Source organism: Marmota monax, unplaced genomic scaffold (genome assembly GCF_021218885.2).
Source record: "Marmota monax isolate L192 unplaced genomic scaffold, Marmota_monax_Labrador192_F-V1.1 WCK01_AAM20220418_F8-fsc00149, whole genome shotgun sequence".
Classification (NCBI taxonomy): domain Eukaryota; kingdom Metazoa; phylum Chordata; class Mammalia; order Rodentia; family Sciuridae; genus Marmota; species Marmota monax.
In genome coordinates, this window is record NW_026693170.1 from 2,521,403 (window position 1) to 2,539,109 (window position 17,707).

A 17,707-nucleotide genomic window follows, 5' to 3' on the forward strand; every position below is an offset into this window, starting at 1 on the left:
CCAGGTTTAATACCCTGTTCAGCAAAATAAATAAATAAAAAAGAAAGAAAGAAAGAAAAAAGTGACTCTCCTCTATCAAACCTTCAGATGTTCTCCAGGTCCTCGCGGAAGCCCTCCCCGGGGCTTTCCCAGCCCTGGCCAGTTGCTTCCTGTCTGAGTTGAGAGCGGTGTACGAGCAGGACCTATATCACACGCACAGTCTCAGCTCATCTGATATTTACAGGCTGCTCCCTGTGAGCCTGGCATCCAGCCCAGCTGAGCCCTGAGTGCCTGGCCATGATTGTTTTTATTGTTGTTGGCCATGGTGACCTCAGTTCCTGGTCCTGGGGATCCTGGAATCCTGCTTGCGTGCTGGGGACAGAAGGAAAGTGAGCCCTGGGGTGTGGGAGGGCAGAGGTGAGGCCAAAGTTCCCTCCCCGCCCCCACCCATCTGCCCGGGAGCCACTGTCAGCGCAGTTCTGGGGAGTTTGCCACAGAGCAGGAGGGACGGACGGGAGGGCAGCTGGTGGGCTGCGGCTGGAGTGACCAGCTGTCTGTGGAAGGAGCCAAGGAGACAGACGGCCTGGCACCCTGGAGCCAGGGCCGGGGACCCATGGGGCCTGCTGACTCCCGGAGCCACCCGTGGAGGGGAATCCTGCTCTCAGGTGAGCCCTGCTTCCCCAGGTGGGGTGGGTGAGGGGCTCCGCGCGTCTGTCTGCCAGGTGTGTGCGTGTGCGTGTGTGTGCGTGTGTGTGTGCATGTGTGCGTGTGCATGTGTGCGTGTGCGTGTGTGTGTGCGTGTGCGTGTGCGTGTGTGTGTGCGTGCGTGTGTGTGTGTGCGTGTGTGTGCGTGTGCGTGTGCATGTGTGCGTGTGCGTGTGTGTGCGCGCATGTGCAGAAAGAGAGACAGAGGCAGAGAAAGGCCCGAGGTATGTAGTGGGAGCGGGAGAGACTGACGGCAGGGAGAGCCACAGAAGCAGAGAGGGACAGAGAAAAAGGGAAAATCAAGTAGAAAGTGAACCAGAGGCGAGGCCAGGGAGAGCTGGGCAGAGAGGGGCAGCCAGAGCAGAGACAGCAGGAAGACAGGGGGCGGGGAGGGGGGTACAGAGGGAGGAGGGAGACAGACAGAGAGACCCACAGAAAGCCCTGGAGCACAGACAGGTGGACAGAGTGAGGGGCCCATCCCAGGCTTCAGGACACGGCCCAGGTGCGAAATTCATGCCGAAAGAACATCTGAGATGAGGGAGAACGAGACTCTCTGGACAGGAAAAGCGTTCTGGAGGTGAAGACCTGATTTTGCAGTGGGTCATGGGAAGAGCCGGGACGTTGCCCACCTTGCTGTGTGACTCTGAGGCCAGCTCCTCCCTCTCTGGGCTGGAGGCTTGCTGGCCGACTGGAAGGCCGCGGGGACTTGGGGTCCTGGGGAAGCTGAGAGCGAGCAGCAGGGCCTATGAGTTTCTCTCAAGGCTCGCCTCCTCCTGATGGGGCGGAAGTCAGGACTGTTGGAGACGGAAACAGGAGGGGAGGCCAGGTGAGCGCTTTCCCCAGAGGGAGGCTCCCATCTCAGGCAGGTCTGAGGAGGAGGACCACCGTAGATGTTCTCACGTCTTTTCATTTGTCCTTGTGACTGTCACGTGAGATGGGAACGATCGGTACCCTCATTTTACAAAAGGAGAAACCGAGACTCAGAGAACATCACTTGTCCAGAAAGATGACAAAGCTGTGATTGAAACCCAGACAGTTTCATTGAGCCAGGGACCTTAACCTCCAATGGCATCAGAGGCAGAAAAAGGCGAGCTCCATCACTACTACCATCGAAAGAAACCGAGGCCGGGGCACAGTGGCACACCCTGTAATCCCAGCAGATTGGGAGGATGAGGCAGGAAGATCTCGAGTTCAAAGCCAGCCTCTGCAACTTAGGGAGGTCCTAAGGAGCTTAGTGAGACCCTGTCTCTAAATAAAAAATAAAAAGGGCTGGGGATGTGGCTCGGGATTTGAGCACCCCAGATTCAATCTCTGGTACCTAAATAAAGAAAGTAAGAAAGAAAGATAGAAATAAACTGAGGCTCACAGAGAGCAAGCCCTTGCCCACATCCATCGAGCCGGTAAGCACCAGAGGCCATATTTGATGCCAGCCGTCCTGGGAGCCCACGCCCTACATCACCAGATGCTGCGAAAAGGGGCAGTGCTCAAGCCAAACTGGGGTCTTTTGAGGGGGGCGAGGGGCTTGGAGGCAGCCCCTGTTCACTGGGCTGTGGAGAGGGACGGGGTGTCACACAAGTGCAGCCTGCCACGCCCCAGCCCCGGCCAGCCTCCATGACTCTGCAGATGGGCCACATGCAGAACTCGGAACAACTGCGACCTTGTTCCTTGTCCCTCCCCATCCCCTAGAAGATGGGGAGTGTCCTGAGGGCGAGTCCGAGGAGGTGGCGAAGGTGAATCCCTCCCACTGGAGGTGAGAGTGGAAATTCTCGCTCAGGGGCTGCCCTCTGTCCCCAACCTGGGTTCACAGACTAGGGTGTCTTCAGGGCGTGGCAGGCCAGGCTCAAGGTCAGCTTCTGCCACTTACTCTCACGGTCTTAGCCAGGGACATCCCTTCTCTGAGCACCTGCTTTCCTCTCTGTGGAATGGGGAGGACCCCCGTGCACCTCCAGGGAGTAAGGGCAGTCGAAGGGAACACAGTGACCGTGGGGGAGCCCCGGGACGGCTTGCCGAGATTTATTATCCCCCACCCCCCACCCGGGAGGCAGATGATATTTTGCCCATTTTACGGTGGAGGAAATGGAGATTCTGAGAAGAGACAAGCGTGTCCTCGGTTACAGCCCCAGGAAGCGGTGGGCAGGACAAGCCTCTTGGGATGGAACGCCGAATCTGTGACCTCGGCCTCCCTCAATGCCTCCTCTTCCCCTCCAGCCTCACTTCTGACAGCGTGGAGTCCTCCCGCGGCAGCCCAGCTCACCCCCAGTGCCATCCTGCCTGACACCACCTCAAGTGAGCAGGGTGTTGTTCTGTGTTTGGGACCCCCCTGGCCACCCCAGGCCCATGGCAGATTCAGAGGTGTGGGCAGAGAACAAGGCTGTCCTCCTGATCTCGGCCTCCACAGAGATCAACCGTCTGGGTTCCGCGCCCAAAGTCCCAATCGGATGAGTGTGAGGGGCCCAGGTAGCTGTGTTGGGGACAGGAGCAACGGGGTGGACTGTGGCCATCACGGCCGCAGGAGAGGAGTGTTGGCTGACAGGGGCTAGGGGGCCCTCAGTGGTGTTGGGACGAGCTTGCTTGTCCTTGCAGCTGATATTGACGGATCCCCTCTCACGTCCTAGATGCTCTGCTTTATTTGCACAATGTCTGAGAGGGGATATAGATCCTGTACCTAGAACCCGGAGAGCCCAGCTCCGTGTGTCTCCTGGCCGTCCTGATCCATCCCTGGATCCCTCTCTGGCTACACCTCGTTCTCCCCCGTCTGTGTCTCCGCCTCCACCTCCGTCTCTTGCTTTCTTCCTCTGCAGAATCCCCGGACAAGCCCACCATCTCAGTCACTCAGAGCACAGCCACAGAGTACAAGGACAGGGTGACTTTCTACTGTGACACCACGGAACTCCACGTCACCATCCGCTGGGTCTTCCAGAATCAGTCCCTGGTGTTGAACGAGCGCATGCAGCTGTCCACGGATGGCAAGACGATCACCATCCTCACGGTCCAGCGGGAAGACTCTGGGACTTACCAGTGTGAAGCCTGGGATGCCCTTGAGTTCCAGAGCAGCGATGCCATCTTCCTGGAGGTCAACTGTGAGTCTCCTTCTGTCCCCCGTCCCCAGTCCCTTGTCGACACTCAGTTCCTGGGTGCCGCATCCAATCTCACAACCCTAAATCCCAACCAAATGCAGAACTGTCTGTCTTTGAACTTGAACTTAGAACGGTTTGACATCTCTGCTCAGAGGCTACTGGAAACTCCAACGAAATGGACCTAAACTTGAGCTCCCAAACCTCACGGTCTTGCCTGGGTCAGGCGTGGCAGGGAGCCTCAGCTGGCCCGAGCTGGGCCTTCCAGTCCTGCTTCACCCGGGGACGGAGCTGACGTTAACCCGGAGCCCACACCTCCTTTGCCCATGAGCGGGAGGAGGGAACGCGGTCTTTACGGATCCCGAGTCCCCCTGCAAGAGAGCTGTGGCCGACGCCGTTGTAACGGCTGTCATTGTTCCTGTCCTCCCAGATGGTCCCGACCTTATCGAAATCAAGTTGGATTCAGGTATTCCCAGCGGGGAGGTGGTCGAGGTTCTAGAAGGCTCCACCGTGAACTTCCAGGCGGAAGCGCAGTCCCACCCAGACCCTACCTATTCCTGGATTTTCCCCAACAATTCCATCCTGTCTTCCACCACGGGGACACTGACCATCGACGCCGTGTCCAGGGAGCACGAGGGCATGTTCAGGTGCTTGGTGTACAACAGTGCCACCCTCCTGACCCGCCTGGGTGCTCTTCGAGTCCACGTCCTGGGTGAGTCCCCTTCCCTGGTCCCCCTCTTTGTTCTTCTCAGAATCAGAGGCCCTCCACGTCAGAGGCCACCGGGAGGTCTCATCTGGGGCCCTTGGCCACTCTGTGTGAGAGAGATGCTTGGCTGGGTCTCAGGTGGCCCAGAAAACATGCCGTGTCCTAGAGAAAGAGTCAGTGACCGCAGTGAGGTCCTCAGGGGGGCTGAGAAAACAGTTAACACCGAGCCCCACCAATACCCCAGAGTTGGAGGGGGACCCGAGAGCGGGCACGTCCCACTTGTCTGGTGGCTGAGTCGCACTCCCACCTCAGGGAAGGACCCGGACCCTGGCTGGGCACGTCCCCCAGGAGACCCTGTTGGCTCTCCATGGCTGTCCACGGCTGGATTCTGTGGATGAGGGGTTGATTGTCAACGTGTAACACTAACACAACATTCCCTACACACACAGCCCCCCAATAACCATGTGTGCATGCACACTTACCCATACGACACACACCACAGACACGCAACTCATATACAACACATGAAACAATGCTGTAGGCACACAGCACGCACACAACACGCACATGTAGAGCATGCACAAGATATGCGTGTGCAACATACTCGATACTCTGCATTACATAACCAAGACACGCAACACTCACACACTGCACACAGACCCACAACCCTCCATACACTCGCACATAGTCACAATACTTTAACAACACACAAGACATACAAATTTCATGTACGTGTATACAACGAGCAATACCACGAACACACAACACACTCTCCCGTGAAACGTGAACACACATAACACACAACACACTCAGGATCCACCCAACGTTGCAGACACTTAAGATACATAATGCAGAAAACGTACTATGTACTGCAACAAATATACACACAGGCCATTCACACCCAGCACAGCCATACACAAAGCATAAACACAGAACGTACAACACACACCCATAACACAAACGATACTGCAGACACAGCACCCACGATTGCATGCAGAACATATGCACATGTGTAACACAGGCTCACACACGAGGTGTCCTTCCATCCCACCCACACACCTCACTCACAACACACACAACACACACAGCAGGCACAAAACACACATTCACAGACACACAAACGTGCACCACACACAATATTTATATGACACACTTGACCACAGGAGACATTCACGTGCCACATGTACCACACAGTTTGATCCAGAACACATGCGCACACACACTACCCACAACACGCACACACACACACACACACATGCACACACAAGCACACACACACTACCCACAACACGCACATGCACACACACTACCCACAACACGCACACACATACATACATGCACACATGCACACACATGCACACACAAGCACACACACACTACCCACAACACGCACATGCACACACCCCGGGGAGCCCCTGTGGGCCCCGTGTGCGGGGGCGGGGAAGCTTCCTTGAATCTGACCCATGTCTCCACGTGTTTCCAGAAAACCTGACCAAGCCTCAGGTGGAGGCCCCGAGCCTGGACCTCGTGGAGACCGTCGGCCCCGTGAACCTGACCTGCCAGACCGCCCATCAGAGGGTGGCGGTCCAGTGGTTCGTGAGTGATCAGCCCCTCCTGCCCAGCGAGCACCTGGCCCTGTCAGATGACAACATGACCCTGGTCATCCACAGCCCCCGGCGGGATGACATGGGGCCCTACTCATGTGAGATCTGGCACTGGGGCAGCCGGGCTCGCAGTGACCCCCTCACACTGACCATCAACTGTGAGTGGCCCGGGGTGGTGACCGCGTCCTCCTCCTTCCAGGTTCTTCTTTCCACTCACTCACCATGTGCTCCATGCCAGCCGTGAGCCTGGGCGGGGACAAGACAGCCTGCCTGTCCTGGGGGACTTTATGTCTCAGGCAGTGGCTGAGGGACAAGAACCTCAGGGGCAGGGACGGCCCGTGACGGGGGACCGTGAGGGGGGACCGTGCTTGGTGTGTTGGAGGAACTGCAGGAGGCAGGGGAGGAGGGAGGGAGTGATCGAGGGTGGGAGGGGAGGAGGTGGCCAGTGACGGGGTGAGGGCCAGGTGGCGGGGTGACCGGGTGAGGACCAGGAGGTGCTGGCCCCATGGGCCATAGCGGGAGCCCCAGGAGCTCTGAGCAGAGGAAGCGTCGCAGGAGAGCAGGGCGCTGACCCTCCAGAGCTTAGCTCTTGTGCTGCGAAGAGGAAGGTGGAGGGTCAGACCCAAGTCACCAAGAGCCCTTGGCTAGGGGTGAAGGGAGGAGAAAACAAAGCCCACGGGAAGGGGCGCTTCAGCCAAAGCACTGCAAGGAAGGGTGGGGCCGTCTCCAGGCAGAGGACGACGGAGGGGACAGTGCTATCCCCAACTTCATCACTGTGTATGTTAACTTGAAAACTGGGGTGGCCCGTCAGCAACCCTCACCAATCGGGTGTTCACCTCCCCTGTCACGGTGGGTGGGGAGCTTCTGACCTGTGTTGGTCTTCTCTGGAACTGTCACCGTGGCCATCCTACCTGGGGGGCTTCATCTACCCGTCAATTCCATGTAATGGGGGTACTGGGGTCAGTAGCTGGTCAGAAGTTAGTGGCCCGAGCTACTAAAGGAATCTTTGTCCCCCGACAAATGGAGACCCCTTGAGCCGTGGCCCCTGGCCTCAAGTCCACATCCGGGGGCCCTGTCCGAGGCAGTCCCACGAATCTTTTTCTCTTGACGCATTTCCGATTAGCTCCTTTTGCTTCTCTTTCTTTTCTACAAATTAACTACCACTTTGCTTTCCTGTTTACTCTGGAGGGAGTGTAAAGACCCTCGAGTGATTCAAAGAGCCGGTGACCTGGCCTGCATCTCACGGCTCATTGCTCGCTGCTACAACCCAAGGACAGGACCAGACAGGTGTTGACAGGGACCCGCTGGCCCGTTTGCGACAAGGCAGGGGCAGAAGTGGGAGAGACGGAGGTTCCGACAGGGGCTTTGTGTTTCCGTCCTTGGCAGAGCAGCCCTGGGGTGGGGTTCAGTGGGAGGCACAGGCGGGGAGTTATTGGGGAAAACGTTCCTGGCAGGGGCCATGGAGACCGGGAAGCCATCGGATTGAGAGGCCAGCGGAGGGGGGAGGGAGGGAGGGTTGGATGGCAGCGCTGACGGCAGCAGAGGCTGGGGGTCACCCCCCAGGTCCCCCGGGAAGGGGTGCCTCCCCGCGCCCCGAGATGCTGGCAGGTGCAGCTCCTGGCAGGATGGGGGTGGATGTCAGCCTGCAGCTGCGCCCTGGGTCCGTCACACCGTTCCCACTGGAGGTCTTCCAGGTGCCTTATGGTGGCCACAGTCATCCAGTGAGGGGAGACGGGGCTGGGACCGAGCCACCACCACTGTGGGGTAACAAGAAGCTGTCAGTGGATTCAGGGCAGGGAACTCACAGGTCTGCTGCTGGGAGATGAGACGTGGCACGGAAGGGAAGCGTCCCCTGCGGCTCCAGGGCTGGGGATGTGGCGCAGGGTCGAGCCCTGGCCTGGCCCACACAGACGGGGGTCGATGGCGGGCAGGCAGGCAGGAAGGCGAGCGGCCTCCAGGCCTGTTTGCTTGAGCTACCTAAGGATGGATGAGTTAAGAACTGGTATGGAAAGATTGGGGAGAAGAGGTTTCAGACAAAGTTGGGGTCCACTTTTTCTATTTTTTTTTTTGGTACAAGGATTGAACCCAGAGGCGCTCAACCCCTAAGCCACATCCCCAGCCCCCTTTTATATTTTATTTAGAGACAGGGTCTCACTTAGTGCCTTGCTAAGTTGCTGAGGCTGACTTTGAACTCGCCTCCGTATCCTGAGCCGCTGGGATCGTAGGCGTGCGCCGCTGTGTGCCTGGCTTTGGGGTTCACTTTTCCACCTGTTGAGCAGCAGGGGTTAAGAACAGGCTTCTCTGTTGCTCCTTCTCCATTCGTTCCTACTTTAATCGTGAAGCAAAAATATTTATTTTGTGTCCTCTGGGCCAGGCAACAGGGCGGGCAGTCGGTCGTCATGATTCCCAGTGTCACGGCCTCCCGGGGATGGGAGGTGGGTAAAGCAGGCAAATAAAATACCGAACCATCAATGCTGCTACGTGGGGAAAGAGGGGGTGTTTGGGAGCCCAAAGGAAGCCCCAGACGAGGGATGTGGGAAGGCCATTGTGAGAGCTGAGGTCCCCCGTGCAACTGGAGGATGAGCAGGGGTCAGCAATGCAGCGTGACAGGCCTGGTGGCGTCTCTGATAGGATCTTGCTCCGGGATGAGAGCAGGAAATGTGGAAAGGTGGGTGACGGGGTTGGAGAGGTCTAGGAGGGTCATTCACGTTATGAATGACCTCATCAGCCCTGGACTTTGTCCCAAGGACACTGTGGGGGGGGGTCATGGAAGGTTCTGAGCCGAGAAGCCATGGCATCAAGTTTGTGCCCAGGAAGACCCCTCTGGGGGCTGGGTGGAGGTGGAGCCTGGGATGCAGAGTCCAGGAGGGGCTGGGCACAGCGAGGGAAGCAGGTCGGGTCCTGGGGTTCAGATGGGGAGGAAAGAACAGATTCAAAGGATGCTGGGGAGGAGCATGGGCAGGGCTTTCTTCTCCTAGAATATCCCAACAAGACACTGTGCACACGTCTTTCCAGAAGATGAGAAATGCATTCTTTCATGAATTTGAGCAAGGCTTGGCTTCCAGACTCCTTTAGTTGGGATGGAAATCCAACTGCGACTTCATGTACATAGGAGAGCTCGGAGCCAGCGGTTCCCCGCTGGAGTGGTGAAGAAAATTTGCCACATATTTATGTCATTGGGAATCCACAGTATTGGTGCTTGGGGGCTGCTTGCCCAGAGAGCAGAGACTCTCTGAAGCCTGGCGCCTTGTGAGGTTCCTTGGAGAGAATTCTCCTGTGTAATGGCAATTTCCATCCCATGGTGGGGACCAGTATCTGCTTGTCACACAGCTCAGGACAAAGGGGGAGCATTTCCCTCCTCTTCTACTAAGATTCCGTTCTTTCTTTCTTCCCCCCACTTTTTTTTTTTTTTGGTGGTACTAGGGATTGCACACAGGGACGCTCTAACACTGAACTACACCCTGGCTCTTTATTTTATTTTTATTTCGAGACAGGGTCTTGTTAAGTTGTTGAGGCTGGCCTCAAACTCATGATCCTCCAGCCCCAGCCTCCCTAGCTGCTGGGATTACAGATGAACCCCTATCTCCATGTGCCTCCTCCCTACAGTTGATTCTTTTCAACTTAGACAGCCGCTGTCTCCGCTGTCTCCGGGCTGCAGACTGGAATTCCCTCAGTTCCAGCTGAGCAGGGGCTGGGGCGGGGGAAGCACCATTTACAATGTGGAAGAGGGAAGGGGAGAATGGGGTCATTTGGCAGACGTGTGGCTTTGCCTGCAGATGGCCCTGACGGAGTGGAAATCACCAGCGGGTCTCCGCCTGCTGTGGTGGGCACCGTCCAGGGGAAGCTCAACTCCAGCCTGACCCTGCAGTGCCGGGCCGCGTCCCAGCCAGAGGCGGAATACCGCTGGGTCCTGGAACACCACTCGGGGGTGTACACGGGGGAGCAGCTGGTCATCAGGGCTCTGACCCGGGAGCACGAGGGCATCTGCAGCTGCACAGCCTCGAACTCTCTGACTGGCCTGGCCCGCTCTGCCTCTGTGCTGATCCAAGTAGGTGAGTCTCTCCGGTGCGTCTTTCCTTGGGATCCGGGTGGCCTCTGCCTTGCTGGCTCCAGCCACCTACCCTGTGACAGCGAATGTACTGCAAGTTCCCGGCCGGTCGGGAGCTTTGAATCCCAAACCCTCTGTTTCTTGCTGTGTGCCCTGGTCAACTCTGCAGCCTGCTCTGAGCCTCAGTTTTCTTACCTGCAAGTGGGTTTGTGACACCCACCTACCGGAGGTATTTAGAAAGACAACGCATCAGGAGATAGCCCGTGGGAGAGGTAGAGGGATGGTGGAGAGGATCAGGAATCACGTTAATAACAACTGGACTTGTCAAGAACTGTCTTGAGGTCTTGAGAAGGCAGCATAGTGTTGCTAGCTACTGAGATTCACATCCTGGCTCCAGTACTTACTAGCTGTGTGATCTTGGGCAACTTACTTAACATCTCTGGGCCTCTGATTTATTATCGGTAAAACAAACAATAATTGGACCTATTTCTTAGGGTTGTTGAAGATTAATATTTATAAAGTCCTTATGTTTGTACTTGATATGTTGTTTTTGTTAAACAAATAAAATTATTCTCTATTGAGCCTGTGCTACATGCCTGAACCAAACCTTTCCATATACAGTATCAAAAAATACTTGTTAGGTGCTCTCTGCCAGCCAGTATGAGGCCAGCCTGTTAGCACCTCCATTGTTCAAAGGGACAGACTTAGAGACTCAACCCTGTTGCTGGTGTTTGATTTTTACTTTTTGTACCAGAGATTGAACCCAAGGCCCTTAACCACTGAGCCACATCCCCAGCCCCCAGCCCCCAATTTTTTTGTATTTTATTTAGAGATGGGGCAGCCCCCAATTTTTTGTATTTTATTTAGAGATGGGGTCGGGCTGAGTTGCTCAGGGTCTTGCTAAGTTGCTGAGGCTGGCTTTGAATTCTCGATCCTCCTGCCTCAATCTCCCAAGCCGCTGGAATGAAGGCGTGAGCCACTGTGGCTTGTGGCTGGGGTTTGAAACCAGACTGGCCGCCTCACAGCGGTGTTCTTTGGTTGCCCACTAAGCTGAGGACCCCATGCAGCTCCCAAATGACCTCCTTTAATCTCCAGTGCAACCCTTTGGTCCTGTGAGTGGACAACAGGCTCAGAAGAGGACCAGGGAGTTAGCAGGTTTGATTGACACTCATGGGAAAGTTCCAGATTTTTGAGAGAGAGCTCATAGAAAGGCTCATGGTGCTTAGTGCTGCTAGATAGCAACGTCTTTCATTGTTGTCATCATTTTTTCATCGGGCACCTCTGATGTGTCAGGCCGTGGATGGTGCTTCTGTGCACAATCCATTTCATCCCCTCAAAAAATATGTGCAAAAATGTGTAGGGTCAGCAATTAACATCCTTGTTTCACATAAAGAAATGGAGACTTGGAATAAAGCTCCGAACCCCCAAGGCATCTCAGGAAGACCCCTTCAGAGCAGAGCCCCTTCCTCATGCCCCTCACCCTCCGCCCTCCCAATCCTGGTGGCTGCATTTGGGCTGAGCTGAGATTTGGACTCAGGTCACTTGACTCCAGAAACAGTGCAGCTGCCCCCTTGTGACTGAAAAGCAAGTATTTGTCAAACGTCGGTGAAGATGAAGCCGCAAGCTTAGGGCTGGGGCTGGGGATGGGACGAGGGTGTGTCAAGCCTGGGTTTTGGTTTTCTCTCCCTAGATCCGGAGTCCTCCCTGTCTGCAGGGGCCATCGCTGGCATTGTTATTGGGATCCTGGTTGCCATTGCTCTGGTCATAGGCCTGGGCTATTTCTTCTACAGCAGAAAAGCCAGATGGTAAGACTGGGAAGGGGACGGGGCGTGGCCCTCAGGGCCACCTGGTGGGAGGTTTGCGGACCACGGTGCGCAGCCGCGTACGCGGCCCCTGGGGACTTTAGAGCCCGGGTCGTCGTCTGAGAATGGACGTGGGATATGGATGGAGCTCGTGGAGAGGAGCAAGAGCCAGCGGTGCGGGATGACAAGGGATCTGGCGTTTCAGGCCCTCAAAGGGATCAGCGGATGGCCCCAGCCCCGAGGCCACACCACCCACCTCCGCGCGGGAGCAGGCGACACGGCCCAGTTTCGGTAAGTGACGTCGTGGCCCATGCGTGGGGGCGGGGAAGAGCAGGAGCCGCGAGCTCTGGCCTCTCGTCCCCGCTCTGCCACCGAGGGACTGGGCACAGGCAAGTCCTGACCTCCCCGAGCCTCAGTGTCCCCAGCACTCGCAGGGCGACACCCAGCCCTTTCTCCTTCCTGGGTCTCAGGGAATCTGGTTCATTGCTGTCAAAGCCGGAGCCAGACGAGCTCCGTGCTCCCTGCTGATCCCAAATCCAGGCTCACGCTCCGCCTGGACCCCGAGCCTCGAGTGCCCTCTGCTGGCTACACCTTTGCCCTCTGTGGATCTGGGTTTCTGGAAAGATGTGCCAGGCCCCCTAGAGATTGCCGGGTCCAGCTCCACTGATAGAGAGGACACCTGGGACAAGCAGAGACCAGGGCGGGGACTTAAGATTTCTGTCCCCACGGTGTCATGGAGCAGCCTTGTGTGACCCAGAACTTGGTTTCCAGGACGTTCCCTGGTCAAGCTCCCCAGAGATGTAAGGGGGAGAACTGAGGAGGTGGGTCCCGGACAGACAGCCCCTTCCTGTCCAGCTCTTCTAACTCCAGGTCTGGGCTGGGATTTTACTTCCTCTAGACAAACCAAGGCCTGTGTATGACAATATACCCGAGCCCCAGGGACAGATCGGAGTCAAAAAGGTGGGTGTGCTCCAAAGGGACCTCAGTGACCCTCTGACTTTCCGTCCCTTCCCAGACCAGCAGGGCGGTCGCAATTCTCTGAGGGCGGGTGGCTGGTGTGATCTCTGGCGGACCCCCAGGGCCAGCTTGGGTCTCTGCATCTCCTCCTCTGCCTTCTCCGAGGCTCTCAAGACCTTCTCTGCCTGTTCATCTCTTCTTCTTGTCTTCTTGCTCTTTAATATGACAATGCCCAGACTTGGTCCCTCTGGGAATCAGAAGGGACATAACTACCTCCCCCTCCCCCTTTCCTATCCTAGGGATTGAACTCAGGGGTGTCTGCCACTGAGCCACCTCCCCAGCCCTTTTTATATTTTATTTTGAATCAAGGTCTTGCTAAGGCTGGCCTCTTGCTGAGGCTGCCCTTGAACTTGAGATCCTCCTGCCTCAGCCTCCCAAGAGGCTGGGATTACAGGCCTGTGCCACCTCAAAGGAATTTAACTACCTTTGAGGCCAAATCTATTTCTGAGAATTTCCGGGTGTGGCCCCCATCCCAAGCCCTGTGATCTCTCCTTACTACTTTATTTTCCCCTAGAAGGTGCCATCAGGTCTCCCAGAGCAGTTCTATGAGGTATGTGGGCCCAGGAAAGACAGCTGAGAATTTTCTGTGTGTCAGGCCTGAGAAGCCGTCTTCTCTGAACCATCTGTGGTCCATTGCAGGGTCATGGATGGGGAGAAACGAGCCCTGGTCTCACAGGGAGCTGGGTCAGACTGGCCCCTCTTGGTTCCTTCTACCTCCAGGGCTTGGGATGGGTTGCCGTGGGGGGGGGGGTGTGCTGGATTCTACATGCTGGGGCTGGAAGTGGGAGAAAGGACAGAGTCTGGGCCAGCAGAGGCCTGGTCCTAACCCTTCTTCCTCCTCTGACTCTCTGCGAGAAGCTGGGTGGACCCCGTCCTCTCTCTGGGTCTCTGAGGAGCGTAGTTGGTATCTTCCAGGAAAACGACGTCTGCTGATAGATTTCTCTGCTCACTTGCAGAAGGAGCCACCTTCAGCAACCCCCAGGGACCAGTCTCCCAGCCCCAGGAAGCCACCACCCAAACTTCCGATGCACGCATTGGTCCCTCCCCTATCAACAGAAGACACAGACGACAGCTATGAGGTATCTGGTGCCCCTCTTCAGACACATGGAGAGTGGTCACCCTCCGCGTCCTTCCCCTACTGAAGGGTCTGACGGGGTGAACAGATTCCCCTCTGAAAAGCCTTTCACTCCCGTCCACCGGTTCCCATCGTCCGTTTCTGATTGATCCCATCCATCCCTTTTCAGCGTGGCCCGTGTACTCCATCGGGGCTTCCACAGAACTCCTTTTCACTCGTCCATTTCCTTTCTATCCATTTAACTTTCCCCCGTGTCCCTCCGTACCCCCACCCCTTACCCCCACTCCACTTAGTGTTACTCCAGTCCGCTGGACCCTGGTCCTTCTCTCCTGTCCTTCTCCACGTCTTGGATTCCATCCCACTCCTCTGCATCCCCTCCACCCTTTCCTATTTCATTCCTTTCCGTTCAGTCCACTCCTTTCTGTGACGCTGAAGATGCTGGCCAAGGCTCAGGTCTCATCTGAGGCTTGACTGGGGGACCGTCTGCGTCCCAGATCACGTGGCTACTGGTAGCCTCAGTTCCTTGCAGGCGGTCCGAACAAGGGCCGCAGTTTCTTACTGACTGTTGGCTAGAGACCACCCTCAATCTTTTGCCACATGTCACTTTCCATAGGGAGCTCACAACTTTGCATCTGGCTTCTTCAAAGCCAAGATGGAAGATGTGATCTTATGTCAAGGATCACATGGGCTGGGCTAAGCTGTGGCTCAGTGGTAGAGCACTGGCCTAGCAAGAGCGAGGCCCTGGGTTCGATCCTCAGCACCACATTATATATATATGGAATCACATGGCAAAATCATCACATCCTGTCACCTTTGCCATACTGTATTGCTTAGTAGCGGGTCACAGGTGCTGCCCTGGAGGGGAGGAATTCACAGCGGCACAGATGTCAAGAGGTCGGCATTATGGGGTCGACTTAGAATGTGTCTGCCACAGTGGGGAAGAGTGTGGGCCGTTCCAGAAACACAGAGGTAACAGGGTGACTGTAGTGAGAAGAGACCTTTGGAGTTTCCAAGGATGGGAGAGGAGCGTCCAGGCTGCTTGGGCCCCAGACCACAGCCGACTAGGCCAGAAATTCACAGCAGGCAAGGGGACCTCACTGTTCTCTCTGTTTAACAGACACTTGTGAATCCGGAGCCCGACATTTACTGCCGAATCAACCCGTCGGTCTAACGGAAGCAGACCTCTTTTCTTCAGAAGTCCTGGAGAAACCACCCTCACTCATGCCTTCAGTGACCTCAGGGACACCTTGATACAACGTCGAGCCCAGCCATCCCCGTCACCTCTGCAGACCTTGCAATGTTCCACTCCAGTGTGTGGGTCGGGCCTCGGAACCTGGCCCTCACCAAATCTCAGGCTTTGGACTCATGTTTTCCTAAAAGCCTCAGGGACAGGGGAAGGTGACGGCCCTGGAACTGGAAGTGGAGGGCCGGGCTCGAGGCTCAGCAGCTGCGGGTACCACGGTTGGCTCTTGAGGCTGAGCCAACGCTGTTGGTGAACCCAGCAGCAGGGGAGCAGCATGAGCCCACGGCAGCCAGGGATGTGAGGGGACATCTGCAAGGGCTGGACAGGCGGTGGCCTTTCGAATCATTATAGAGGATCAGGACAAGGAGCTCTTAGGAAATGACGGGAAGAAAACGTGGAGTGAAACAAGGGATTGAGGCTCCTGGGGGAGGGGGAGGGGAGGCAGGAGATTCTGAGATTTCTTAGGGGTGCAGGGACGGAGAGGGTGAGGGGGAGACGAGTGAGGAGGGGAGGAGAATTCTGAACTTTGTTGCCAGAGCAACTGCGTGACGGGCAGGTCACTGGGGAGGGTCAATGTGGGACAGGGAGGGAAGAGAAAGCTTGGATCAGCTAAATTGAGAATCAGGGAATCAAATAGGCGATGGTTCCTGAAAGTCTGGGGCGATCAGGGCTGGAGACACACATCGAGAGTTGTCAGTAGGATCTAAACTTATGGGGTCCCTAAAAACACCTAAAGGGATTCAGAGGACCCAGTTCTTATGCCCCTGGTTGCAGCTTTTACAGAAAAAGGATAGAGAGAGAAATCAGCAAAGGGGAAAGGCACAGAGGACCCCGTGCACAGATTTCCAAGTGTTTGTGGTCACTGGAGTCACGTGGGAATGCCCAGCAAGATGTGTGACAACATGTGGTAAGCGTTGGCCACCAGGGAGGCTCACCCAAACCTGGGCCAAGTCCCATCAGCACCTGTGCCTGGGTGACTGGCCATCACAGTCTTCACATGCAGTCCCTTGACAGACCTGCAAGGCGGAGCTCCAGGGCTCAGCAGGCAAGACACCCTGACCAGGTAGAACCCGGCAGGGCCAGTGCTCAGGAGCCGGCCACAGGCTGATGGTGAACACGGCCTTCCTTGGGAATGCGCAGGCCTGGTACATTACGCCAGAGAGACGGGAGGAAGACAAGAGGATCGGCTGGCGGCTGAGTCGAGGTCCATTCAAGGCTGTAGGAGAGATCAGCTAAAGGACTGGGGAGGAAGAAAACCAAGAATGTGAAGTCTTGGAAATTAAGAAGGCGTTCCCTGAGTGGGTTGTTAATCTTTGGAGCTGTAAGACTTTAATAATAATATTAATTCAGATTAAAAACCTCATTATTAGATGTGATTCGGAACATCAGTGTCAAGATCTTAATTTTTTATTTAGGTACTAGGAACTGAACCCAGGGGTGCTCTACTATTGAACTATATCCTGACCCTTTTTTTTTTTTTTTTAAAAAAAAGACATTTATTTTTTAGTTGTAGTTGGACACAATACCTTTATTTTATTTATTTATTTTATGTGGTGCTGAGGATCGAACCCAGGGCCTCACACATGCTAGATGAGCGCTGTGCCACTGAGCCACAATCCCAGCTCTCCCTGACCCTTTTAAAATTTTTGAGACAGAGTCTTCCTAAATTGTGTAGGCTGAGCTGGGCACAGTGGCACATGCCTGTAATCCCAGTGACTCGGGAGGCAGAGGCAGGAGGATCAAGGGTTCAAAGCTAGCCTCAGCAAAAGCAAGGTACTGAGCAACTCAGTGAAACTCTGTGTCTAAATAAAATACAAAATTGGGCTGAGGATGTGGCTCAGTGGTTGAGTGCCCCTGAGGTCAATCCCCAATAACCTTCCTCGCCTGAAAAAAAAAATGTGGAGGCTGGCCTTGAACTTGTGATCCTCCTGCCTCAGCCTCCCTAGTAGCTGGGATTATAGGTGTGCACCACTGCTCCTGGCCAGTGTTACAATCTTAAATGCTGAAACCCTGGGAATTCCTCCCCCGATATCCAGCGGACAGATCACATTTTCCCTGTATCCTCGCGCAACTCTTCACTTTGTCTTTCTAGCACATGGGTTCATGCCCTTCTTGCTCTTCAGTGAATGTTAACTCTCACCCAAATCCTGGCCTCAACACCTCAGTATGAAATTTGGGTCTCAGCCAATCTCCAAAGAGCCAATAGGGAAATCTTTGGGGCAGACGGGCATTTGTTTAGAATGGGTTCATGATCCTCCTGTAACATTCAGGTGAAGCCAGGATTTGGATTCCTGGAAGTAAACATTATCACTTTGTGAAAGGGAGAAAAATAAAGAGACCAAACAAAAGACAAAGTCGGTTTTAAATTAAACATTACTAATGGTTTATTATCTTAAGTGGAAACATTGGCAAGAAAAATAACTGAAAAGAAAAAAAGGAAGATGAGCTAACAAA

General features: G+C 55.3%; 1 protein-coding gene across 4 annotated transcripts; it reads left to right on the forward strand.

Moving 5' to 3' along the window:
- The first annotated feature begins 160 nt into the window (after positions 1-160).
- Positions 161-16,636, forward strand: Ceacam20 (CEA cell adhesion molecule 20). 4 transcript variants are annotated; one of them, XM_046455802.2, is made up of 12 exons: positions 162-644; positions 2,893-2,970; positions 3,486-3,764; positions 4,189-4,470; positions 5,948-6,226; positions 9,845-10,120; positions 11,807-11,921; positions 12,124-12,209; positions 12,817-12,878; positions 13,450-13,485; positions 13,892-14,014; positions 15,128-16,636. In XM_046455802.2, exons 1-12 carry the CDS (start codon positions 593-595, stop codon positions 15,179-15,181), a joined length of 1,722 nt encoding a protein of 573 aa, XP_046311758.1. In that variant the 5' UTR covers positions 162-592; the 3' UTR covers positions 15,182-16,636. The 4 variants fall into 4 exon arrangements, with proteins under 4 accessions (XP_046311762.1, XP_046311758.1, XP_046311760.1 ...); XM_046455804.2 differs by having other exon boundaries at positions 13,453-13,485; XM_046455806.2 differs by lacking the exon at positions 2,893-2,970 and having other exon boundaries at positions 161-644.
- The last annotated feature ends 1,071 nt before the right edge of the window (positions 16,637-17,707 follow it).

Excerpts from the sequence above, each read along its gene's own strand:
- Ceacam20 (XM_046455802.2), top strand. The coding sequence starts at position 593 with ATGGGGCCTGCTGACTCCCGGAGCCACCCGTGGAGGGGAATCCTGCTC. Across the intron at positions 6,227-9,844 it reads CCTCACACTGACCATCAACT|ATGGCCCTGACGGAGTGGAA; the intron begins GTGAGTGGCCCG and ends CTTTGCCTGCAG. Across the intron at positions 12,879-13,449 it reads GACAGATCGGAGTCAAAAAG|AAGGTGCCATCAGGTCTCCC; the intron begins GTGGGTGTGCTC and ends ATTTTCCCCTAG.